Genomic DNA, 22,818 nt, shown 5'->3' on the forward strand with positions numbered 1-22,818 from the left:
GCCAAGACGGCTGAGCAGCAGCAATAGTCACAGTGCAACAGATGAACTAGTGTTAGCCAGAACGGCTGTGCAGCAGCAATAGTCACAGTGCAACAGATGAACTAGTGTTAGCCAGAACGGCTGAGCAGCAGCAATAGTCACAGTGCAACAGATGAACTAGTGTTAGCCAGAACGGCTGAGCAGCAGCAATAGTCACAGTGCAACAGATGAACTAGTGTTAGCCAGAACGGCTGTGCAGCAGCAATAGTCACAGTGCAACAGCAATATTCTGGCATGTTTATCAAACACAGTTAGGCTTTTACTCATAAATCATACCAAAATAATGCTCTAAACATGTCATTTAACAAAACCACAATGACTAATCCTATATTATAAACTGGGCAGTTCGAGCCCTGAATGCTGATTGGCTGACAGCCATGGTATATCACGGGTATGACAAAACATTTATTTTTACTGCTCTAATTATGTTAGTGACCAGTTTATAATAGCAATAAGTCACCTTGGGGGTTTGTTGGTGCATGACCAATATACCACGGCTAAGGTCTGTATCCAGGCACTCAGCGTTGCGTCGTGCCTAAGAACAGTCCTTAGCAGTGGTAAATTGGCCATATACCACACCCCCTTGGGCCTTATTGCTTAAATAACAGTCTTAATTCTAAGAGTTGCATGTTTCTGCTAACCCATCTACTAGTAAGGGCATAAGGGCAGTAAAAGCCTTGTCGAGTGCAGCCCAGCTATGGGAATGAAAAAGTCGGGCCAATCCTATAGATGAACCCTTCTCTTTTCAGTAGCCATGAGTCCTAGGCCTATCAGTACAGAGAGCCATCAGGATATCAACCCCCACATTTCATCAACACCCATGATGACTAAGTGTAGCAATACAACTGTAAAGATCAGTCAGATCGATATATCACCCGAGTAACAAAAGCCTTTTAAGATCTTTATTTCAAATAAAAAGACTCATAAAATGGTAAATAAATATTAACAGGTCATGAATATTTAAACAATTAAAAGCTCTTGAACTTGAAGCAGTTGAGATTTAAATCCTCCAGCCAGGTCTTAAAATGGCTGCAGACAGTACAGGTGTTGAACACACACACTGTTAAGCAACGTTGTACTTCTATAATGATCCTGTAAGTGCTATAACCAAACCGCTATAGGACACCTTTAACAAGCTTTATGAGAGAAGTGTCTCATGAATGTCCTTGAAATGACTTTAGCCTCTTATTAAGCAGCTGATAAAGACGATTACAATTTTTTTTTAAATGCAAAGCGAGACATATTAAATAGTATATTAATAAATGACAGGAATGTAAAGTGTCAAACTATTCCATTGGCCCTTGAATAGGCCTTTCCCAAAGCAGCATGTACAGGAAGCAAAAGGTTGGAATAAAGCTGTTATTTTCACCTGAGCCAGATCTTTCTTCCACACCATCTGTCTTCCAATGAGAACGCACGACAGACACCACCTCAAAAAGACATCAACCAACCAATCAAACCTCATCTCAATCTGCAACACTGCACTAATACGAGCAGACAGAGAACCTTAGTTACCCAAGTCACTCCTCTAATAGTAGAACAGTGGGTTAAATGTGCCCTGGCGTGCACCGGGCGAGCGTGCGCGTCCCACGCTCCAACTGATCATGCATCCTCGGAGCAAATCAAGCTAAGTGTGTTGCGGATGTTTCGTGAGTAATGAGGAATTTGGGAGGTTTTTGCTGACTGCTCGATACGGAGTGGAGGGGCGGGGGTGTATGTTGGCATGCTTAAGAGAGCTGGTGCTCAGGGGGGGTGGGGGGGGGTCACAGGAGAGGGATTGAGAGAGAGCGAGAGAACAGATAAAAAGAGATTGAGAAGGAAGAGAGTATGAGAAACAGAAGGGGGGAGACAGAGCGGGGAAGAGAGAGAGAGAGAGGAGGAGGAGGGCAATTAGCATAGATGCAATACTGGCGCGGTCCTCCGACTTGATATTTGACCTTCTGCGAGAGCCTTGCCAAATATCGCCCTGAGAGACCCAGACAACCATATGGCAAAGTGCCGCCGGAGGCCCTGCTCAGTTTGACTCTCCTGGGCCACCGTATGCTAATGTGGGGGAACGTAATTACACTACAGTATTCCTATAGGAGCTGTACTTTACGGCGTCACTATAGCAGCAGATTTACACTGAGATAGCAATTGGGACTAATTTCATCTTGGGGGATGAGTGGAGTGGAAATGTACAGTTTTATCCAGTTTAGCATTGGGCTGGCAATGGGATGGAGGTGGAACCACTGCGTTAGAATGACAAGAACAGACATTCCCAGTCAAATTGACAAGGTCTAAAGTTTTTTTTTTACCATTCTAGGGATTCTATTTCTATCAAGTGACCCAGTAAGAGTAAAACCTGGTCTAAACATGGAAAGGTAGTCCTATTGTTTATGCTATATATTTCACAGCTCTACTGTCAATGCTATAGTCAGTCACACTTCACTGCCATAATGTCTGTTAACGTCCGTAATATCAAAATAGTTATTATTTTGAATGAAAATAGCCTAGTGTAAAATAAAAACTAAAACCCCCACAGTCCAACATTGATGACCCATGTATTGATCTGTATCAACCCAGAAACACCACTCGTCATCAAAATCCAGTACAACGAAGGGACAGAAACCTTTGAAAGCAGGATTTGTACATATTTTATTCCTTTTTTAGTCTGAAGAATGTATTGTTTTGAGCCCTGTAAAGAAACTAATTCTATATAAAAAGTACTCGCTATTCAGCCTCTCTGACAAAGAAGGAACGGATCAAACTGCTCCCACTGTTTAAAAAAGGCACTCACCGTCTGTGATATATTAGAAAGAAATTAAACAAGTCCTTGTTGCTCTCGAACGCTGCTCAGACAACCACCCCCATTTATCACGGCTTGTAAACCCAACACATAGAGTCAGAGGGGGCTGACCTACTACAGAGGGGCTGGGGGGGGGGTTGGCCCCTGGGTCAGTCAGACCTTTACGTCTGCAGCTCCACAGCAGATAAGATCACATTGGCTGTGTTCAGTAGGGAGAAAACATTTGGAAGTGGGGAGGTGCTAGTCTGGAGTTCTCCAATAAGAAACTCAATATGTTTGTTTCACAGACCAAAACATTTCTAATACTTTGTACCCTACAGGACTCCATTTAAATTAGCCTCACCTAATTCCCCTTGTGAAACTAGCAGCCCGGCCAAGCCTTCCCGCAGAGAGCTAGCCAACACTCCACTGGGAGAAAACCCTATCTGGGGTACTTTGGAGCGACAGAGGTTTCCAGAAAGCAAAACGAAGACAGAGAGAGAGGGTGAGGTCAGTGGCGTTCTAAAATGGGAAAAACAGACAGACAGAGAGAGAGAGAAAGCAAACAGGGGGAGGTTAGATGGGAAGGAAACCGAAAACCAAACTACGGGACACACGTCAAGTGTGCAGGCGCAGGGTACCTGAGGGATCTGGAGGAAACTTCCAGCCCTTTGAACGAGCCATGTCAGTGAGCGCCTGTTGGCGTGGCGGCCAGAAGAAGCCATGTGTGGCTGGTGGAAAGAGGGCCTAAGGGAGGCAACATATTGCCAGCTCCTCTGAAATGTTAAATCAAAATGCAAAGTAGGAGAGCTGAGTGTGTGTGTGTGTGTTGAGTGAGAGCAGCTCTCCACAGATTCTCCACAGCATCCAGAAGAGGAGGACTGGCGCCAACATACAGGTCTGTACTAGGGGGGGGTGGGGGGGGGTCTAAATTAGGAGGCAGGGATATTTATGGAGAAAACTACATATAAAGCATACCGCATCACAAACAGTACAGTTTTAGTTGTGAAAACCTCTGATGAAGGCTATGGGCAGACAGTCATCAATAAAGGACTGCAGAATAGCCTCTTCACTGTAGTTGAGATGTGAATTATACTGTACAGGTACTGTAACACCACACAGAGATGAGTAATTTTCTGGGAAAATTAACCAATTAAAATTAGACAATTAAAAAAAAGCCAAAAAATTTGATAGCAATTACCTCTCAATTAACTATTACCACTAATTAGCAGACACTATGACCATACAAAAGCGGCAACAACATTTGACCTAACAAGCATTAACACATTCCCGGGGGCCAAAGACGTGGATGTTGATTATGGCAGCCCCCTGCACCTCTCTGATTCAGAGGGGTTGGGTTAAATGCGGAAGACACATTTTAGTTGAATACATGCAGTTGGACAACTGACTAGGTATCCCTCTTTCACATGCATGTGTAACCCAACAGGTGTCTAACACACGCTAAGCCACTATTAGTATAGCCCATGGCTAATTAACACACAATTATTCAGTATGTTTCATTATTTAATAGTATAGTAATAGTATTGATACATGATCAAATTTAAGACTGAAATCAGAAGACATTTAGACCGTAGACAACAGTATAGACCAGGGTTACTCAATTCTGACCCTACGAGATCCTGAACCCGCAGGTTCTCTGTTCTACCTGATAATTAATTGCACCCACCTGGCGTCCCAGGTCTAAATCCGTCCCTGATTAGAGGGGAACAATGAAAAAACTTAGTGGAACTGGCTTCGAGGTCCAGAGTTGAGACTAGAGACTAAAAATATTTTTAAAAACATTGAACTATATAGATTAGAGGTCGACCGATTTAATCGGAATGGCCGATTAATTAGGGCCGATTTCAAGTTTTCATAACAATTGGAAATCGGTATTTTTGGACACCGATTTGGCCGTTTAATTATTTTTTTTTTTTTTACACCTTTATTTAACTAGGCAAGTCAGTTAAGAACACATTCTTATTTTCAATGACGGCCTGGGGGCAGGGGCAGAACGACAGATTTTTACCTTGTCAGCTCGGGGATTCGTTTTTGCAACCTTCCGGTTACTAATCCAACGCTCTACCACCTGCCTTACATTGCACTCCACGAGGAGCCTGCATGGGTCACATAATCACTAGTTAACTACACATGATCGATGATATTACAGGTTTATCTAGCGTGTCCTGCATTGCATATTAAATTTAATATCGAATCACAGCCTACCAAACGGGTGATGATTTAACACTGTCGTTGCATAGACATTTTTTATTTTATTTTTTACCCCGTTTTCTCCCCAATTTTGTGGTATCCAATAGTAGCTACTATCTTGTCTCTATCTACAACTCCCGTACGGGCTCGGGAGAGACGAAGGTTGAAAGTCATGCGTCCTCCGATACACAACCCAACCAAGCCAAGCCGCACTGCTTCTTAACACAGCGCACATCCAACCCGGAAGCCAGCCGCACCAATGTGTCGGAGGAAACACCATGCACCTGGCAACCTTGGTTAGAGCGCACTGCGCCTGGCCCGCCACAGGAGTCGCTGGTGCGCAATGAGACAAGGATATCACTTCCGGCCAACCCCTCCCTAACCCGGACGACGCTAGGCCAATTGTGCGTCGCCCCACGGACTTCCCGATCGCGACCGGTTACGACAGAGCCTGGGCGTGAACCCAGAGTCTCTGGTGGCACAGCTGGCGCTGCAATACAGCGCCCTTAACCACTGCGCCACCCGGGAGGCCATCAATGTCTTTCTTTAAATCAATACACAATTATATATTGTTAAACCTACATATTTAGTTAATATTGTCTGCTAACATGAAGTTCTTATAATTAGGGAAATTGTTTCTCTTGCGTTCCGTGCAAGCAGTCAGGGTTTATGCAGCAGTTTTGGCCGTCTGGGTCGTTGTGAACTGTGTGAAGTCCATTTCGTAACAAAGGCCGTAATTCATTTATCAGAATTGTACATAATTATGACATAACATTGAAGGTTGTATAATGTAACAGCAATATTTAGACTTGGGGATGCCATCCGTTAGATAAAATAGGGAAAGGTTCCGTATTTCACTGAATAAACGTTTTGTTTTCGAAATGATAGTTTCCGGGTTCGACCATAACAATGACCAAAAGCTCGTATTTCTGTGTGTTATTATGTTATAATTAAGTCTATGATTTGATATTTGATAGAGCAGTCTGACTGGGCGATGGTAGGCAGCAGGCTCGTAACCATTCATTCAAACAGCACTTTAGTGCGTTTGCCAGCAGCTCTTCACTGTGCTTCAAGCATTGAGCTGTTTATGACTTCAAGCCTATCAACTCCCGAGATTAGGCTGGTGTAACCGATGTGAAATGGCTAGCTAGTTAGCGGAGTGCACGCTAATAGCATTTCAATCGGTGACGTCACTTGCTCTGAGACTTGGAGTAGTTGTTCCCCTTGCTCTGCAAGGGCCGCGGCTTTTGTGGAGCGATGGGTAACGATGCTTCGAGGGTGGCTGTTGTCGATGTGTTCCTGGTTCGAGCCCAGGGGCGAGGAGAGGGACGGAAGCTATACTGTTACACTGGCAATACTAAAGTGCCTATTAGAACATCCAACAGTCAAAGGTATATGAAATACAAATGGTATAATAGAGAGAAATAGCCCTATAATTCCTATAATAACTACAACCTAAAACTTCTTACCTGGGAATATTGAAGACTCATGTTAAAAGGAACCACCATCTTTCATATGTTCACATGTTCTGAGCAAGGAACTTAAATGTTAGCTTTTTTACATGGCACATTATTGCACTTTTACTTTCTTCTCCAACACTTTGTTTTTGCATTATTTAAACCAAATTGAACATGTTTCATTATTTATTTGAGGCTAAATTGATTTTATTGATGTATTATATTAAGGTAAAAATAAGTGTCCATTCAGTATTGTTGCAATTGTCATTATTACAAATACAATTCAAATTAAAATAAAAAATTTAAAATCAGCATCGTCTTTTTTTGGTCCTCCAATAATCGGTATCGGCGTTGAAAAATCATAATCGGTCGACCTCTAATATAGATACACATTCACAGTGTAACCAGCCAACACATTCACAGTGTAACCAACCAACACATTCACAGTGTAACCAGCCAACACATTCACAGTGTAACCAACCAACACATTCACAGTGTAACCAGCCAACACATTCACAGTGTAACCAACCAACACATTCACAGTGTAACCAGACAACACATTCACAGTGTAACCAGCCAACACATTCACAGTTTAACCAGCCAACACATTCACAGTGTAACCAACCAACACATTCACAGTGTAACCAGCCAACACATTCACAGTGTAACCAACCAACACATTCACAGTGTAACCAGCCAACACATTCACAGTGTAACCAACCAACACATTCACAGTGTAACCAACCAACACATTCACAGTGTAACCAACCAACACATTCACAGTGTAACCAACCAACACATTCAGTGTAACCAACCAACACATTCACAGTGTAACCAACCAACACATTCACAGTGTAACCAACCAACACATTCACAGTGTAACCAGCCAACACATTCACAGTGTAACCAGCCAACACATTCACAGTGTAACCAGCCAACACATTCACACAGTGTAACCAGCCAACACATTCACAGTGTAACCAGTGTAACCAGACAACACATTCACAGTGTAACTAACCAACACATTCACAGTGTATCCAGACAACACATTCACAGTGTAACCAGCCAACACATTCACAGTGTAACCAAACACATTCAACACATTCACAGTGTAACCAACCAACACATTCACAGTGTAACCAGCCAACACATTCACAGTGTAACCAACCAACACATTCACAGTGTAACCAGCCAACACATTCACAGTGTAACCAACCAACACATTCACAGTGTAACCAACCAACACATTCACAGTGTAACCAGCCAACACATTCACAGTGTAACCAACCAACACAATCACAGTGTAACCAGCCAACACATTCACAGTGTAACCAACCAACACATTCACAGTGTAACCAGCCAACACATTCACAGTGTAACCAGACAACACATTCACAGTGTAACCAGCCAACACATTCACAGTGTAACCAACCAACAAATTCACAGTGTAACCAGACAACACATTCACAGTGTAACCAACCAACACATTCACAGTGTAACCAGCCAACACATTCACAGTGTAACCAACCAACACATTCACAGTGTAACCAGCCAACACATTCACAGTGTAACCAGACAACACATTCACAGTGTAACCAGACAACACATTCACAGTGTAACCAGCCAACACATTCACAGTGTAACCAACCAACACATTCACAGTTTAATTAACCAGACAACACATTCACAGTGTAACCAGCCAACACATTCACAGTGTAACCAACCAACACATTCACAGTGTAACCAACCAACACATTCACAGTGTAACTAACCAACACATTCACAGTGTAACCAACCAACACATTCACAGTGTAACCAGCCAACACATTCACAGTGTAACCAACCAACACATTCACAGTGTAACTAACCAACACATTCACAGTGTAACCAGCCAACACATTCACAGTGTAACCAACCAACACATTCACAGTGTAACTAACCAACACATTCACAGTGTAACCAACCAACACATTCACAGTGTAACCAGCAAGCACATTCACAGTGTAACCAAACAACACATTCACAGTGTAACTAACCAACACATTCACAGTGTAACTAACCAACACATTCACAGTGTAACCAGCCAACACATTCACAGTGTAACCAGCCAACACATTCACAGTGTAACCAAACAACACATTCACAGTGTAACCAACCAACACATTCACAGTGTAACCAGCCAACACATTCACAGTGTAACCAACCAACACATTCACAGTGTAACCAGCCAACACATTCACAGTGTAACCAGCCAACACATTCACAGTGTAACCAGACAACACATTCACAGTGTAACCAGACAACACATTCACAGTGTAACTAACCAGACAACACATTCAGTGTAACTAACCAACACAAGCACAGTGTAACCAGCCAACACATTCAGTGTAACTAACCAACACATTCACAGTGTAACCAACCAACACATTCACAGTGTAACTAACCAACACATTCACAGTGTAACCAACCAACACATTCACAGTGTAACCAGCCAACACATTCACAGTGTAACCAACAATTCACAGTAACCAACCAACACATTCACAGTGTAACCAACCAACACATTCACAGTGTAACTAACCAACACATTCACAGTGTAACCAGCCAACACATTCACAGTGTAACCAACCAACACATTCACAGTGTAACTAACCAACACATTCACAGTGTAACTAACCAACACATTCACAGTGTAACCAGCCAACACATTCACAGTGTAACCAAACAACACATTCACAGTGTAACTAACCAACACATTCACAGTGTAACTAACCAACACATTCACAGTGTAACCAGCCAACACATTCACAGTGTAACCAGCCAACACATTCACAGTGTAACCAAACAACACATTCAGTGTAACCAACCAACACATTCACAGTGTAACCAGCCAACACATTCACAGTGTAACCAAACAACACATTCACAGTGTAACTAACCAACACAATCACAGTGTAACCAGCCAACAAAACAAGGTGACACACTAACGTCATTCTATAGGAGAAGAGGTTCAAACGGACACAGATTTGATTGACACCAAGATAGACAAACTACTAAAACAGAAAACCGACACCCAGTCACAGCGTAGCCAGAAAACAGCCAGCCAACGATGCAACGTGATACGCTGAAGGCAAAGCGTTTAAAACTGAACTAATCTAAGCAGACGACCCCCTGCTCAGTCATCCAGCTCCACACTGATCAGACACAGAAAGTAAAATAAACCAGCTCCTTTCCAGATCCTCCCACTGCTCTTCACAGTGGAACTACTCCAACCATCTCTCTCAAAGCTTTCCAGATCCTCCCACTGCTCTTCACAGTGGAACTACTCCAACCATCTCTCTCAAAGCTTTCCAGATCCTCCCACTGCTCTTCACAGTGGAACTACTCCAACAATCTCTCTCAAAGCTTTCCAGATCCTCCCACTGCTCTTCACAGTGGAACTACTCCAACCATCTCTCTCAGTGTGACAACCATAGAATAATTAATGATATAGTTCTATGGTGACAAAAACTACTTCCTTTTAGAATATGAACAACATTCTATAGTTCTATGGTGGATTCTAGTTCTACAACCATAGCTATACAATACATTTGTCATTGAACGTAAACAGCAAAAGTGACAACGGCTCTATATACAACGTCCTTCCTGGTTTGTGAATGGAAAATACGCCTCCTGATGTCATCAACAGAGGCACCATCCATTCTATCCTCTTTGCTCGGGGGGCAGCGATTGACTTCACTCCTCTAGTGACATTCTCTAACCCCGAGGGGTTCAATCACAACAACAACAAAAAGCCTTAAAATGTCTCGCTGCAGACGGTATCAGATGCTTGGCATGAAATATTCATATTTGAAAGCAGACCCGGAGTAAAGGGAGGTGGTGGTGATAGGCGTGGATCTGACTTGCAGAAATGGAGACGCTTTAACCGCACTGACCGATCTCTATATCCACCACAAATAGATGACAGAAACTCACTTCCTTGTCAATTCCCTTGGATGAGAGAAAGAGAGGCAGAGGGATATTGGAAAGGGTTTTGTCAATGGCTGTGTTTGAAATGGCCCCCTATCCTCTACAGTATATAGTGCCCTACTGGTAAATAAGGAATAGGGGTCCATTATAGTGCACTACATTGAGAATAGGAAGCCATTTCAGACCCAGACAAACAGGTTGTTTTCTCCTGATTCTTCCTGAAAACAAGACACCTCATCATTGCACCTACCATATTCTAAATGATTAGCTATCTGCAATGATAGCTGAGAAACACTATATTACAATTAGATGAATATCCTTCTGTAAATGTGCTAAGACCTAAACTGCCATGGTTGACGCAGTGGCCTCGTTGCACTTACTAACATCCGCTCTTCTCCCTTCACACGGGTTCCCAGTAATGACGAGATACCTTTAAGTTCTCTGCCAGAGCCGACCATCCATAATTTACCATCTGTTTAAAATTTAAAGGTGCCACACATTAACGTCCTCAGCACCTGCACTTTCACGCTGTCCACCCGCCACGCTCCGTTGCGCTCCCTCATCCCACCTTCTTCCCCCGCTCCCTCATCCCACCGTCTTCCCCCGCTCCCTCATCCCACCTCTCCTATTATTCAGGCCAATGACAACGAGTTCCCTCTCTCCACCGAGCTGTGGGATGTTAAATCAAAACGGGGGCAGAGGGAGGAGACGGGGCCGCGGGGCTGTAAGGGCACCTCCGATTACACCCCAGACTTAATTGGTGGCAGTGGCAAAACTATCAATTCTTTAAGGGCTTTTTTGCTAGCTGCTGGCGGGACTGGGAGTATAGCCTAGCGGTGTTGCAAATGAAAGCTGACAGAGCCACCGCTGCTGCAAGACAAATCTTAATCAAATAAATAAATGTTAAAAAGACAAGAAGGGAACAAAGACCGAGAGACCCTGGCTTCTCATGAGTAGCCCCGGGTAGAGGGTAGCATGCAGGAATGCAGCAGGGAGGAGAAGAGAGGCTAGGTATGTATAATTAAGCGGTCTGCGTGGCAGCTCGGTTGGCAAAATCCTATTGTCTTGACAGAAGCTTAAGGTTGCCCTTCAGGTTGAGACCACGCGCGTGTGAGGAGGCGTGAGGGGCCTCATTTCCCCCTCCGTCTTTTATTCCCTCACTCAGACCTCCGTCAAATTAAATCGGTGGTTTTAAAACTCAAATAAATCCAACAAGATAGAAGATCCGCCGATCTAAAAGGCCGTCTGTCCCTCAGGGTTATTTCATTCTCGCCACCCTCCACTCTACCTCGCTACTCTCTGCCTGAAGAGATTGGCTGGGAGGGGAGGGGGGCGACTCTGCGTTATCTCCAGGGAGGCAAAGGTTGGGGGAGAGGGAGAGGGAAGAAAAGGCCACAGATTGGTCCTTATCTATTCTGAGCACACCTAAAACAAATTAGACTCGGGGCGCAGTCCCGCCGACGCGTCCGGCGATTATTTGGCACGGCCTCTCTCTCATTAAGAGGCTTGAGATGGATCCCTGGCTCTATTTTCTTCAAGGTCCTGCCTCCCACCATTTTAGGGTGCCTTATCACAATTAAAAAAATGTTGTTTTTATGCCAGAGGATGTTGTGCCGCTGCTGACCGCCGACGTTTCATCTCGCCATTTCATGTATTTCACAACACGCCACAAAGAGAGAGGAGGACGAGAGAGAGCGCTGCATGCACGCCATTTTCCGTGGCACTCTGTTTTTCCTGGGGCCGATGCCATGGCGGTGGCCTTTCAGATTCGCTAATTGAGAAGCGGTTTTCTGTTCAATGGGATTGTGCTCCATTTCTCTCTCTCTCTCCTGCATGTTAAGACAACCCATGGTATCAGAGATAGCCTGTAAACACCTTTCCAAGGCTAGCTAATCATCTCCTTTTAGTATATAGTGTCGCGGTGAACAGTGGCTCTGTTTACAAGATACAAGGATACATTGGATGTCTCAGAAACTCAATCAATAAAATATTACTTGAAATGTCTGAGGAATTGTCCCTTGTCTCTCAAGCAGGCTAGGAAGACATACTCTTGCTGTTGACATCTTGCAGTAAACGTGAGCCTTATAACATCTTGTGAACAAATCTCAGATGTATTGAATCGTTCTAAATGGGATAATATGTATTTATTGGCAAGATGGTAAGGAGGTTAGATTGTACAATAGAGCACCCATTTGTCAAGTAAAGTGAAGAACTAGCAAAGAGACTGGGAATAAAGGAAAATGGAGCAGACCGCCGGCCTCCGAATTTGTTTGACTGAAAAGGATACGCTGTAGATCTGTACCAAGTACTACAATCTGAATGGGGAGTCTTAGGGCCTCACCCTGTGCTGAATAGAAAAAGATGCTGCTGAACATTTCTCTGGTCTGTGACATCACAAAGCACTATGATACACCAACACACTCAGGGAGGGAAAGAGTCCTGCACAATGCCTTACTTCTCAGCGCACAACACAGCAGCCATCTTTAAAAACTAACAAGCCAACCGTCCACAATCACAGTTTGTCGTCGTCTTAACTCGCGCATCGCTATTCGTATGAATTTGTGAAGATCGCTCAATGAGCAATAGTAGCTTTAGCACGTGGGGAAACGGAGTATCTCATTCCCTCTGACAGCCCCTAGCGATCTTTCAATAATTCATGGTGCATTTAAGCTGCATCTCTCTCACACTTTTAAACTGTTTATGAAGACAACCTCTGAATGGGGCTGGTAGAGAAATGGATACACATTAGTCCTGGAACATGAGTCCTTCCCTAAAATCAACTACAGTGTAACAGTGTGATAGCGCTCCACACACTAAGTGGTAAGCCTGAAGTAAAAGAAGAGATGAGAAATAACACCTGGGTTCAGTCAACACTTCAGTTGGAAGGTGCCTTCGGGAGCAGGACATAAGCATTTGGGATATACTCAGAAACTGTCACAGCCCTGGTGAGACCTGGTCTACCGTACCAGGGCTACAATGACATTGTGTTTAACTGCAGGACGCAGGGCCCCCTTGCGGAGGAGACTTTGGTCTCAATGGGACTCCCTGTTGAAATAAAGAGGAGTATAGGTTCTCTCAGACACACGAACACGACTGCACCTAGAACCCTGGAGCCACACCAGGCAGAGTTAGCTGCTGGGGAAATATTAGGTTGAGTGAGATGCCTCCTCTACACCACACTAATCCATTTTGGGGTCAGACAGAGAGAGAGAGACAGAGAGAGACAGAGAGAGAGAGAGACAGAGAGAGAGAGAGAGACAGAGAGAGACAGAGAGAGAGAGAGATGGAAAGGATGGAGAGAGAGAGACAGAGAGAGACAAATGGAAGGGGTGAGAGAGAGAGAGAGAGAGAGAGAGACAGAAAGAGACAAATGGAAGGGGTGAGAGAGAGAGAGAGAGACAGAAAGAGACAAATGGAAGGGGTGAGAGAAAGAGACAAATGGAAGGGGTGAGAGAGAGAGAGAGAGAGACAGAAAGAGACAAATGGAAGGGGTGAGAGAGAGAAAGAGACAAATGGAAGGGGTGAGAGAGAGAGAGAGAGACAGAAAGAGACAAATGGAAGGGGTGAGAGAGAGAGACAGAAAGAGACAAATGGAAGGGGTGAGAGAGAGAGAGACAGAAAGAGACAAATGGAAGGGGTGAGAGAGAGAAAGAGACAAATGGAAGGGGTGAGAGAGAATGAGAGATTGCATTGCTTGCTGGGTGTCTGTATAGCACTGACATCGGCTGATGTAAAATACATTTGATTGATTGATTGATTGATTGATTGAGGGAGTAAGAGAGAGGGAAAGAGATATGGAGACACAAAGAGAGAATGAGGGAATGACAGATTGAGAGAGCGAGAGAAGCAGACAGACTGCTGCAGAACAGAACAGCACAGCGGTGACACAGGGCAATCCTCCAGGGTCCTGCATTAGTGCGCTAAATTAAAGGGGGTATTAGATTAAATTGGCTCTCCGATTTCAGGGGTGTGAGTAAAATTCTGATTTGCATTTATCCAGCGCTACTTAAGATATAATTAGTTCAGGGTGATTCCCATGTGGAAAACACTGACAACCAAATCTAACTGGCTTCTGCCGCTAGCTTATAGTCTCTTCCTCCCTTCCTAGGTGAAAGGTACAAGCTGCTAATGTTTACGTGTGTGTGTGTGTGTGTGTGTGTGGAGTGGGGGACTGTGACTGTGTGAGTGTGACTGTGTGAGTGTGCCTGCGTGCGTGCGACTGTGTGACTGCGTGCAACCCCGTGACTGTGTGCGTGTGACTACGTGCGTGCGACAGCATGACTGTGTGTGACTGCGTGCGACCGCGTGCGTGCGACTGCGTGCGACCCCGTGCACCTGTCCTGAAGTCTATACAAACTCGCTCGAGTGCTTATTTTCACCACGTTTGCGTCTCAACATGGAACCATGCAGGATTGTTTACAGCACTGAGATGTGGTGAAAAAGGACTGAATCTGAACATATCAAAAATACATCCAACCCAAGTGGGTATGTAACTAACTTCACACCTTCTACAATGCCTTTGAACCCCAACACACACACACACAGCCTCCTCGGCACAACCTGATTCTATAATTACAGGTACCGAGACATAAATAATCATTACCGTTACCGGTAGAAGAGGAACCCCATAATCTGAATGACAGAACTCACAATTCAAGTACCTATCTCTCTTTTAAAAGCAAGTTTGGATTTGTTTTTGTTTTTCACACCCTCCCTTCCTTCCATGGTAATTCCAACGGTCTTAGTTGGCAAATGGATGTTTTTCCCGAACCCAGCCAAACCATCCATCAGGCATGAAAGGGCGTCTTCCTGAACACCTCGTTTGAGAACACCTGTTAGGACCCGGGATGTGGAGTCAACATCAAATGAGCCTCTATTAGACACCTGCAACCGCCAGCATTTAACGACATCCTGTAGTCATTTTTTTCACTTTTCCTGTTGAAAAACTAAGTAAACACATGCTAAAGGATACCAAAAGAAATTGCTGCACAAAATAGTGTATTTTAGACAACTTCAAACTTCCAAGGAGTAGGGCATTCAAAGAGTTGGTCTGAAGTGACTGTGATGTCATCAGCCCCCCTTGCTTGAGGAATAGATAACAAAAAAAAAGCCCCCCTCCCCCAGGACCACCTACTGAGATCTGCCTTTTGTTAAGTGAACTGGGTGTTAAATGAGGTGAAAAGGAGACCGGAGTAGGACTTTAAAAGCCACAACAAGCAGGTTTCAGAGGGAGGTGCAGAGGGAATATGTCTCTTGTGGTTAAAGGAGTTATATGTCGTAAAGCTGATGTTGATGTACTGGTAATCAAGCCAAGTATCAATAACACTAACCTGGTCCCAGGCTGTATAGCCAACGCCTAAGGTCTTTGTCAACAGATCAGGGACCAGTCTAGGAAAACACGGACCTACCTGTAACACGGGTAACAAGGATTGTGTGGTTTAATGGAGGCAGCAAAGTGATCAATATTTTACCACATGCACCATACAGTCAACACTGAATGCAGCCTGATGTAGTCATCGCACGCTAGAAATATGGGACCAAATCATTAACTTGACTAAAGTGAATGCACTATAAATCCATCCAAACGTGACACCTTCAAATGGGGGACGAGATACATAAAGTGCTTTCATTTCTAAATGGTTAAACAGACGTGCATGAAAATACCCTCAAATAAAAGGTGACATTTTGTACTATCCCCTCATAAAATATTTGATCTCAAATCCAAAATACTGGAGTGTAGAGCCAAATGTTTAGCTTCTCCGTCCAAATAAATACACAGGGTAGTATATGCGTGTACCATACAGTCTAAACTGAATCCAAAATTTGAGGTAAACAAACTAAACCTCCATAGTGTACCGTTAACACAGAAACCATTAACTCACAATCCTTCAGATGGACCTAGAAGACAGTTCAGGACAGTATCATTACTAATTCCATCATAACATTCAGTCTGAAGCATGGAACCAGCCAACAATCTCACTTTCTTATACACAGTCTGTTGGAACCAAACAAAATCCTGAACAAATTGGCGGTATGATGAGTAAATAATAAAAAGATATCCTGGGTCTTCACTAGATCCACAACATGCATTCATCTGCATATTCACTCAGATCCTGTGCATCATTCAGGAGTTATGAATCAATGTTTCCATTGTTTTCTATAAGGTAGGCAAGAAACATCAAGGGAAGCAATAAGAAAACCGCCTAACAAGGAACCTCGTGCTTTCTTTAACCCGTCTCCTCCTCTTCATCTACACGGATTGAAGTGGATTTAACAAGTGACATCAATAAGGGATCCTAGCTGGTCACCTGGACTCACCAGGTCAGCCTACGTCATGGAAAGAGCAGGTGTTCCTAATGTTTCGTACACTCAGTGTATGTCTGTATCTCAAAGGAACAACAAGCTTTCAACACATTCATAACCACGACCAAGTTCTGAAAAAGGACTATTAAACGTTGGAGAGAGACGTACTGTACAGTAAGTTATTCAACAGTAGACCAAGTGATATTATATTAGGACCCCTTTTTAAAAACTCGGCTCTACCTGCCACTTAACTATTGAACCAATCGCTGGCCCGTGCTGGCCTACCGTGCCATAGTGTGTGGTGGTGGTGTACCACAATAGAAACCTGTGTTGTGTCAGAGGAAGTCATTGCCATGAACACAATCTTACAACTATCTGTATTCCACCACAGTCCTTTATAAACTAAATGTCAGGCGCCAAATAAATCTATTAAAATCAGCAATTAAAAAAAAACAGCCCTGCCCTCTAAATGTAGAGGGCACTGAAACGAAATGCTCTCGCTAGCTGTCAATTCTGTTTGTTCATTTTCTCTCTTTCCTTCCTTGGTCTAAAAACCAAAAACACACCAATACTAGTTTTTCCAGCACTATCCCATTACTGTAAGTGCATCACCCCAAAAACTTCCAGACATCTTTGCATCACAATTGTTTTCTAGGGCCCATCATTACTGTATTCAAGTATGTGAAAAGTATCACCCCTAAAATATTGATCCACATTCGGTCATAATGGTCTCAAATACAATAGAAAATGATTTCACCTCAAAAACCCGCTATCCTCAATCAATTCCTACAGGATCAGGCGAACAGAATGTGTCTGGGGGGGATTTTATTTCATTACACCCCTCCCTCCGTATTAAACTAGGGGAGTGTTATGAGACGGACGCCATCAGCGGGCCCTGCCATCACTCTCACGGTGGTCGGCCCTGGTGCTTTGTGGGTAATCGATCTTCACCGTCCAGAGACGGTCTCCATAATTGGTTAAAATGACCGGGGTGCAGAGAGGGATGACTCTCTCACCCCCTCTCTCGCTCTCTCTGCTGAAAACCATTTCCCAGCTCTGGCTTGGAGCCGAGCCAAGCCCGGGGTTGTTCGGATGCGTTCCAGCCCCAGCCTGACTGGCAGCAATTACGGGGTGTCTGAGCCAAGCTCAGCTTGCGCTCCGCACAAACACCCCTAATTACTGCCAATTAGGCTAGGCGGGTAGGCAGATTGGAGAAGCCGGGGGGATGTTCAGGCATGGGTGGGCATGGAAACTATTTTCAAGGGCTTAGAAAACGTGACTGGATGAAAAGGTTAATACTTTGGAGTGTGGGGAGGGAGGGAGGACGGTGAAGGAGGGGAGAGAAGGATAATAACAAAAGAAAGGAAAAGGGGGAGGGAGTGAATGCCCCCTCCTGGTTTCCTGGTTCTATTTTCTCACCTCCAGCGACGAGCCGGGTTTCTTTTTCAGCTCCTCACATTTCCTGAACTTGCAGATCTGGTGGCCCGTCTTACGGTTCCGACAACTGCTGCACACGCCGCAGTTGATTAGCCGCCGGCAGGGCGCGCACACCCCGCACCGCTTCCTTTTCTTCTTCGCTGGGTTCCCGCCGGACGCAGAGGAATTATTCTGTGGGCAGTCTGCCAGATTGGCAATTTGAAACGCACTGTCTGTAACGGCTGCCGAGGCTGCGGGGGAGTGAAGGGCTGTCATGACGATGACCCCGGGAGGTAATGAGATGCCCCCTAAAGCCGGAATGGCGGAAAAAGTTCCGACACGTTCCTGGAGATTCATTATCTCTGCTTCGCCGGCGCCGCATTTCAGCTTGTTCATGCATTCTCCCGCTAAAGGTCTGCAGTGTTCGGGGGATAAGGTAGAGAGGAAATTATTATTTGCCATTTGCTGTAGCGTTTCTGGCGGCACGCCATGCTTCCCCGGCCTCTGGGAGTCATTCCTGTGCATGCTGGTCCTATTAGGGTTTATTGTGGCCGATTTCCTCCCCCAGAGCATGGCGTTATCGCAGTTCCACGGGGACATGCCTATCCGGGCACTGGGGAAAATGGGGGTCGTGATGCGGGCGATCTTGGCCGTCTGGCCGAACGCGCCGTTGGTTTTGTAAAAGTTTGCGAAAGAGCGGTACCGTTCCATCTCGGCGTTATAATCCAAAAGTTGGCTTAATCCACCATCCTGGAGGTTCTGCAAGTTCTGCAGGTTCTGCAGGTTCTGAAGGTTATCCTTTTGTAAGAGAGACACATCTGCGTTCTGTCCGGTCTCAATGCAGAGAGCATTGTTTATATTAGACATGGCTGGGGGACGGTTGAGCAGGGTTCACTGGGGAAGAGTCCGGGGTCGCCGTCAACGGTGGCCTTCGTCAAACTAGAAGCTGCTGGTTACCACCAACAATATGTTACCATCCTGCTTCTGTCTCCTCCAGCACTAGAACACAAAGAACAAACAATTACAGACACAACAGGAAAACAACATCCTCAGCCTAATCCATTTCCATTTTTCCATGAGATAAAAAGCAGATAAAAGACGTTTGACAAATCAGCTGGCATGTCATTCATTTTCTTCTTTCCGACTATTTTAGAATGAAACGCATCTCAAACTATTGCGAGCAGATCCTTATCTGGTGACAATAATATAATAGCTGTGACACACCAACATGTCATAACGGGATACAGGAATTAGCATGCTCGAGAAGACAGCACTAGCTTCGTGTCAGAGAGAATGTCAAGAGATTTTTTTTTAAATACGGTTGTCAAAGGATTCCTGGATATATTGAAATAAGTCTTATCAATTCTGTATTTGATGGTATATTCTGGCAGAGGATAAACAAATACATATGGATGGGATATAAACGACACCAGTCACTTTAACAATATAAACACAATATTCAACCAAAAAGTATCATCCATGCTCACTGAAACTAACTACTCTGGAACGTCAACACAAAACCAACCTGTGTAAACCCACTCCCGTTCGGCCTCTTAATAGCACCTGCTTTTCATTCATGGATCCCGGGTTCTATTACACTGACAGCGGAGAGAGACCACCACTGGTGCATTTCAATCCAACCCGTGAAGCCACAGACAGACCTCCACAGACAACCGTAGTGTCAAGTGCCTTAGGGGGGGGAGAGTCCATTTCCTCTCTTCCCTCCCTCTCTCCCTCTCTCTCCCCCAGTCTGTCTGGAATTGGTTTCCACTGATAAAAGCCCCATTAGACACTTCTCTCTTTCCCCCTCCCTCCATTAACTTTTGCAGGCTCTTTCATTCTTTGTTTAATTGCCAAAGCCAATCCATTGCGGGTAAACACTGAAGCATTTTGAGTCTCTTCCATGGTACAACCCAACAGCTAGCTCCCAAAATGAATGATAAATATCCACACAGGAACAGTGGAACCACTGAGAGAGAACATATCTACAACTGCCCAGCAAGCAGTAATTGTGCTTACATCTCCTCTACCACAAAATGAAATGACTGAATTATGAAAATCATGCCAAATAATGGATTAACCGTTTTTGTTTGATTAATATTCAACTTGAGGACAAAGCTCAAATATATCATAATTTTTCTAAAATCACAATATTAAACAAATGTAATAGTAACGGTTTGAACACAATGACAGCCTACCTGATAATATGAAGCAAATATCCATACAAATGCATAATATAGATATAGATAGATAGATAAGACAGATAGTAGGTGGAAACAAAAAACATGCCTTGGTGTGCCATCCCAAAAGCACCCCACCGCCACCAGTAAACAAAACCGGCCATGCCTCAATGATCGGCCCTGCTCGCAGTCATTATTACTTAATCAATTCACCCCAGGAGCAAAATAGGCAGCCCAAAGGCAATCAAGTCACGACTATCGATTCTCAGCCTGTAAACAAACTTTGGAAAGACAGAAATGTTCGATACTTAGAGAAAGAGAGGGAGGGCGAGAGAGGGAGACAGAGAGAGGAGCACAGTAGTGTACGTCCGATGACGACTGACGAGCCCTTGTGTGACTGCTGTGGTTTCCATTAATTATCGCTAGTCTGGTCTGTCGGAGACACTCGGAGACCAAAGGTCATGCAGAAACAATCCATAGAAGGCTCTGGACAGTACAAATAAACCGTTACAATCAATCCGACAGCGCCTGGATCACTTTACCGACAGCTTTAGCCGACGTAAATCGGGGGGGGGCAGAGGATTCGGGGGGGGGGGGGGGCAGCAGTCTCAGAAAAGCATGCAAAATATCATATGACGCTGCCTGTACTGGGTAAAATGGAAGAGCATCACCTACCTACCAGGTTCCTGGCGAGAAGAGATTCCAGACGCCTAGCAGTCGGCTGCCAACACAGAGCGGCACATTACCGCAAGGCGCGATGGAGATACAAAATAACGCGAGGATGTGGGAAGAGCACAGCCACACTGAAAAAGAGCGCTCAAAACAAAAGGAGCATGTTTACAGACTTATTTTCCTGGCTTGAGAAAAAAAGTACAAAAAAATAGCAAACTTAAAGCGATAGCTTATCGAGCTTTTTAGAAGAAAAAAAAACGGTTTATTATTATAAAACCACGGCGCTGTAGGGGGGAAATAACGGTGCGTTGTAGGTGTTTCCTCTGCTTGGTCCGAGGTGTATTGTGTGTGGCTGCCTAGTGTTAGCTCCGCGCTGTCTCCTGTCGCTGTGTGTGGCTGATTGGTGCTGAGGTGAGGAAGCTAGGATGTGGACACCTACTGATCATTGGTTAGAAATTACTATAGAAACACTAGGAGCACTCGGGAGGGGGCTGGCTTAGGGCCAATGACTGTGGCTTAGGGCGCTCTGCCGGGAAATAACTCCGGGAAGCTGCGTCTTAACCTTTTGTCGTTCCCTTTCTCTCCTCTTCCATTTCATTCGGACACGCGAAGCGTTTAGAGGGTTGTCATTTACAGTATGCGTCTTTTAATAGGGATTTGCGCTTCGCGTGAGGGAAATCTTGTCAAATTAATTGGAATTGAGCGGTCCAGTGATGAAGATAAAATGCCTCCTATCAGGGTGTTTTTTTCTCTCTCCCCTCTCGGTTAGAACGACTGCCATAATTACGAAGACCTGCGCGTGCCACCACGGGGATTCATCACGATTAGGCTATAAATCCTTCCCGATGGCCACAAATGCATGGCTCCCGCGTAGAAACACATGGATGCACGGCACATTTATTCTATGTGCCCATGTGAGATGCACTCCATTCACAATATTATGGAATATAATTTCTCGCTAATGCACGTGAAATATGGTAATGTAATGAATAATGAAATTATGGCGCCAATCAATTACCGAGCCAATCATTCAACCAACACAAATTAGGCATATAGATGTGCAGTTGGTGGTGTAGGCTAGCCTGAAATGATTAAACATCCCTCAAACTCAAGGTAATTAATTTCATGAATAGACTATGCATGAAAAGTGCCAACACAATGCGATTTCAATAGATCTGGGCTATTTGCCCAAATAGAAGTTGATCCCAATTTGACCGAAATCTACCTTTAGTTATAATTAGTGACAAAGCTGTCAGATCACTTGTCAACTTTAAAATGTCTTGAAAATACACTTAAATAAGTAGCCTATTTTAAAACGGTAAACTTTAAAGTAAAAATTGCTTGCGGCTAAAACAAAGCTCTCCCAAACAGACAGCAACACACACCCCTGATTACAAATGACAGGCACCTGTGCGGCAATTAGCCACTCCCACAAATCAGCCAAGACAATGAGCGGAGCAATTAACAGAACGTCTGGAGCTATCTGCCACATTCATAACAACTGGGAACTCGAAAAATACGAGGTCAAATAATGACGTCAGTGATCTTCAGGTCGGAAAGTCGGAGCTCTAAAAAGAGGCTCGAGTTCCGGTGCTGGAATTCCGAGTTGGATGACCATTCAAATCGATTTTCCCCAGTCAGAGCAAATTTTTTCCGGAGTTCCCAGAGATTGTGGCAATAGTAAGCACTGATTATGGAGAATGATTGAATGGGTAAATTACATAATTGTATACACATATGCTTCATAAATCTATAGTTTAAAAAGTAAAACAAGTTTAAATACTCTAAAAATTTAAATTTATTC

At 44.3% G+C, this 22,818-nt stretch overlaps 1 protein-coding gene across 1 annotated transcript in view; it reads right to left on the reverse strand.

Moving 5' to 3' along the window:
* Positions 1-22,362, reverse strand: part of LOC115115040 (CXXC finger 4) — a 34,069-nt gene extending 11,707 nt beyond the window's left edge. Inside the window, exons 1-2 of the mRNA XM_065016772.1 lie at positions 21,018-22,362; positions 18,166-19,161 (exon numbers count right to left, since the gene is read on the reverse strand). Coding sequence (XP_064872844.1) covers positions 18,166-19,029 — 864 coding nt within the window. The 5' untranslated portion in view covers positions 19,030-19,161; positions 21,018-22,362. The remainder of the gene's footprint in view (positions 1-18,165; positions 19,162-21,017) is intronic.
* Positions 22,363-22,818: the final 456 nt, after the last annotated feature.

The sequence above is a fragment of the Oncorhynchus nerka genome, unplaced genomic scaffold (genome assembly GCF_034236695.1).
Source record: "Oncorhynchus nerka isolate Pitt River unplaced genomic scaffold, Oner_Uvic_2.0 unplaced_scaffold_876, whole genome shotgun sequence".
Taxonomy (NCBI): Eukaryota; Metazoa; Chordata; class Actinopteri; order Salmoniformes; family Salmonidae; genus Oncorhynchus; species Oncorhynchus nerka.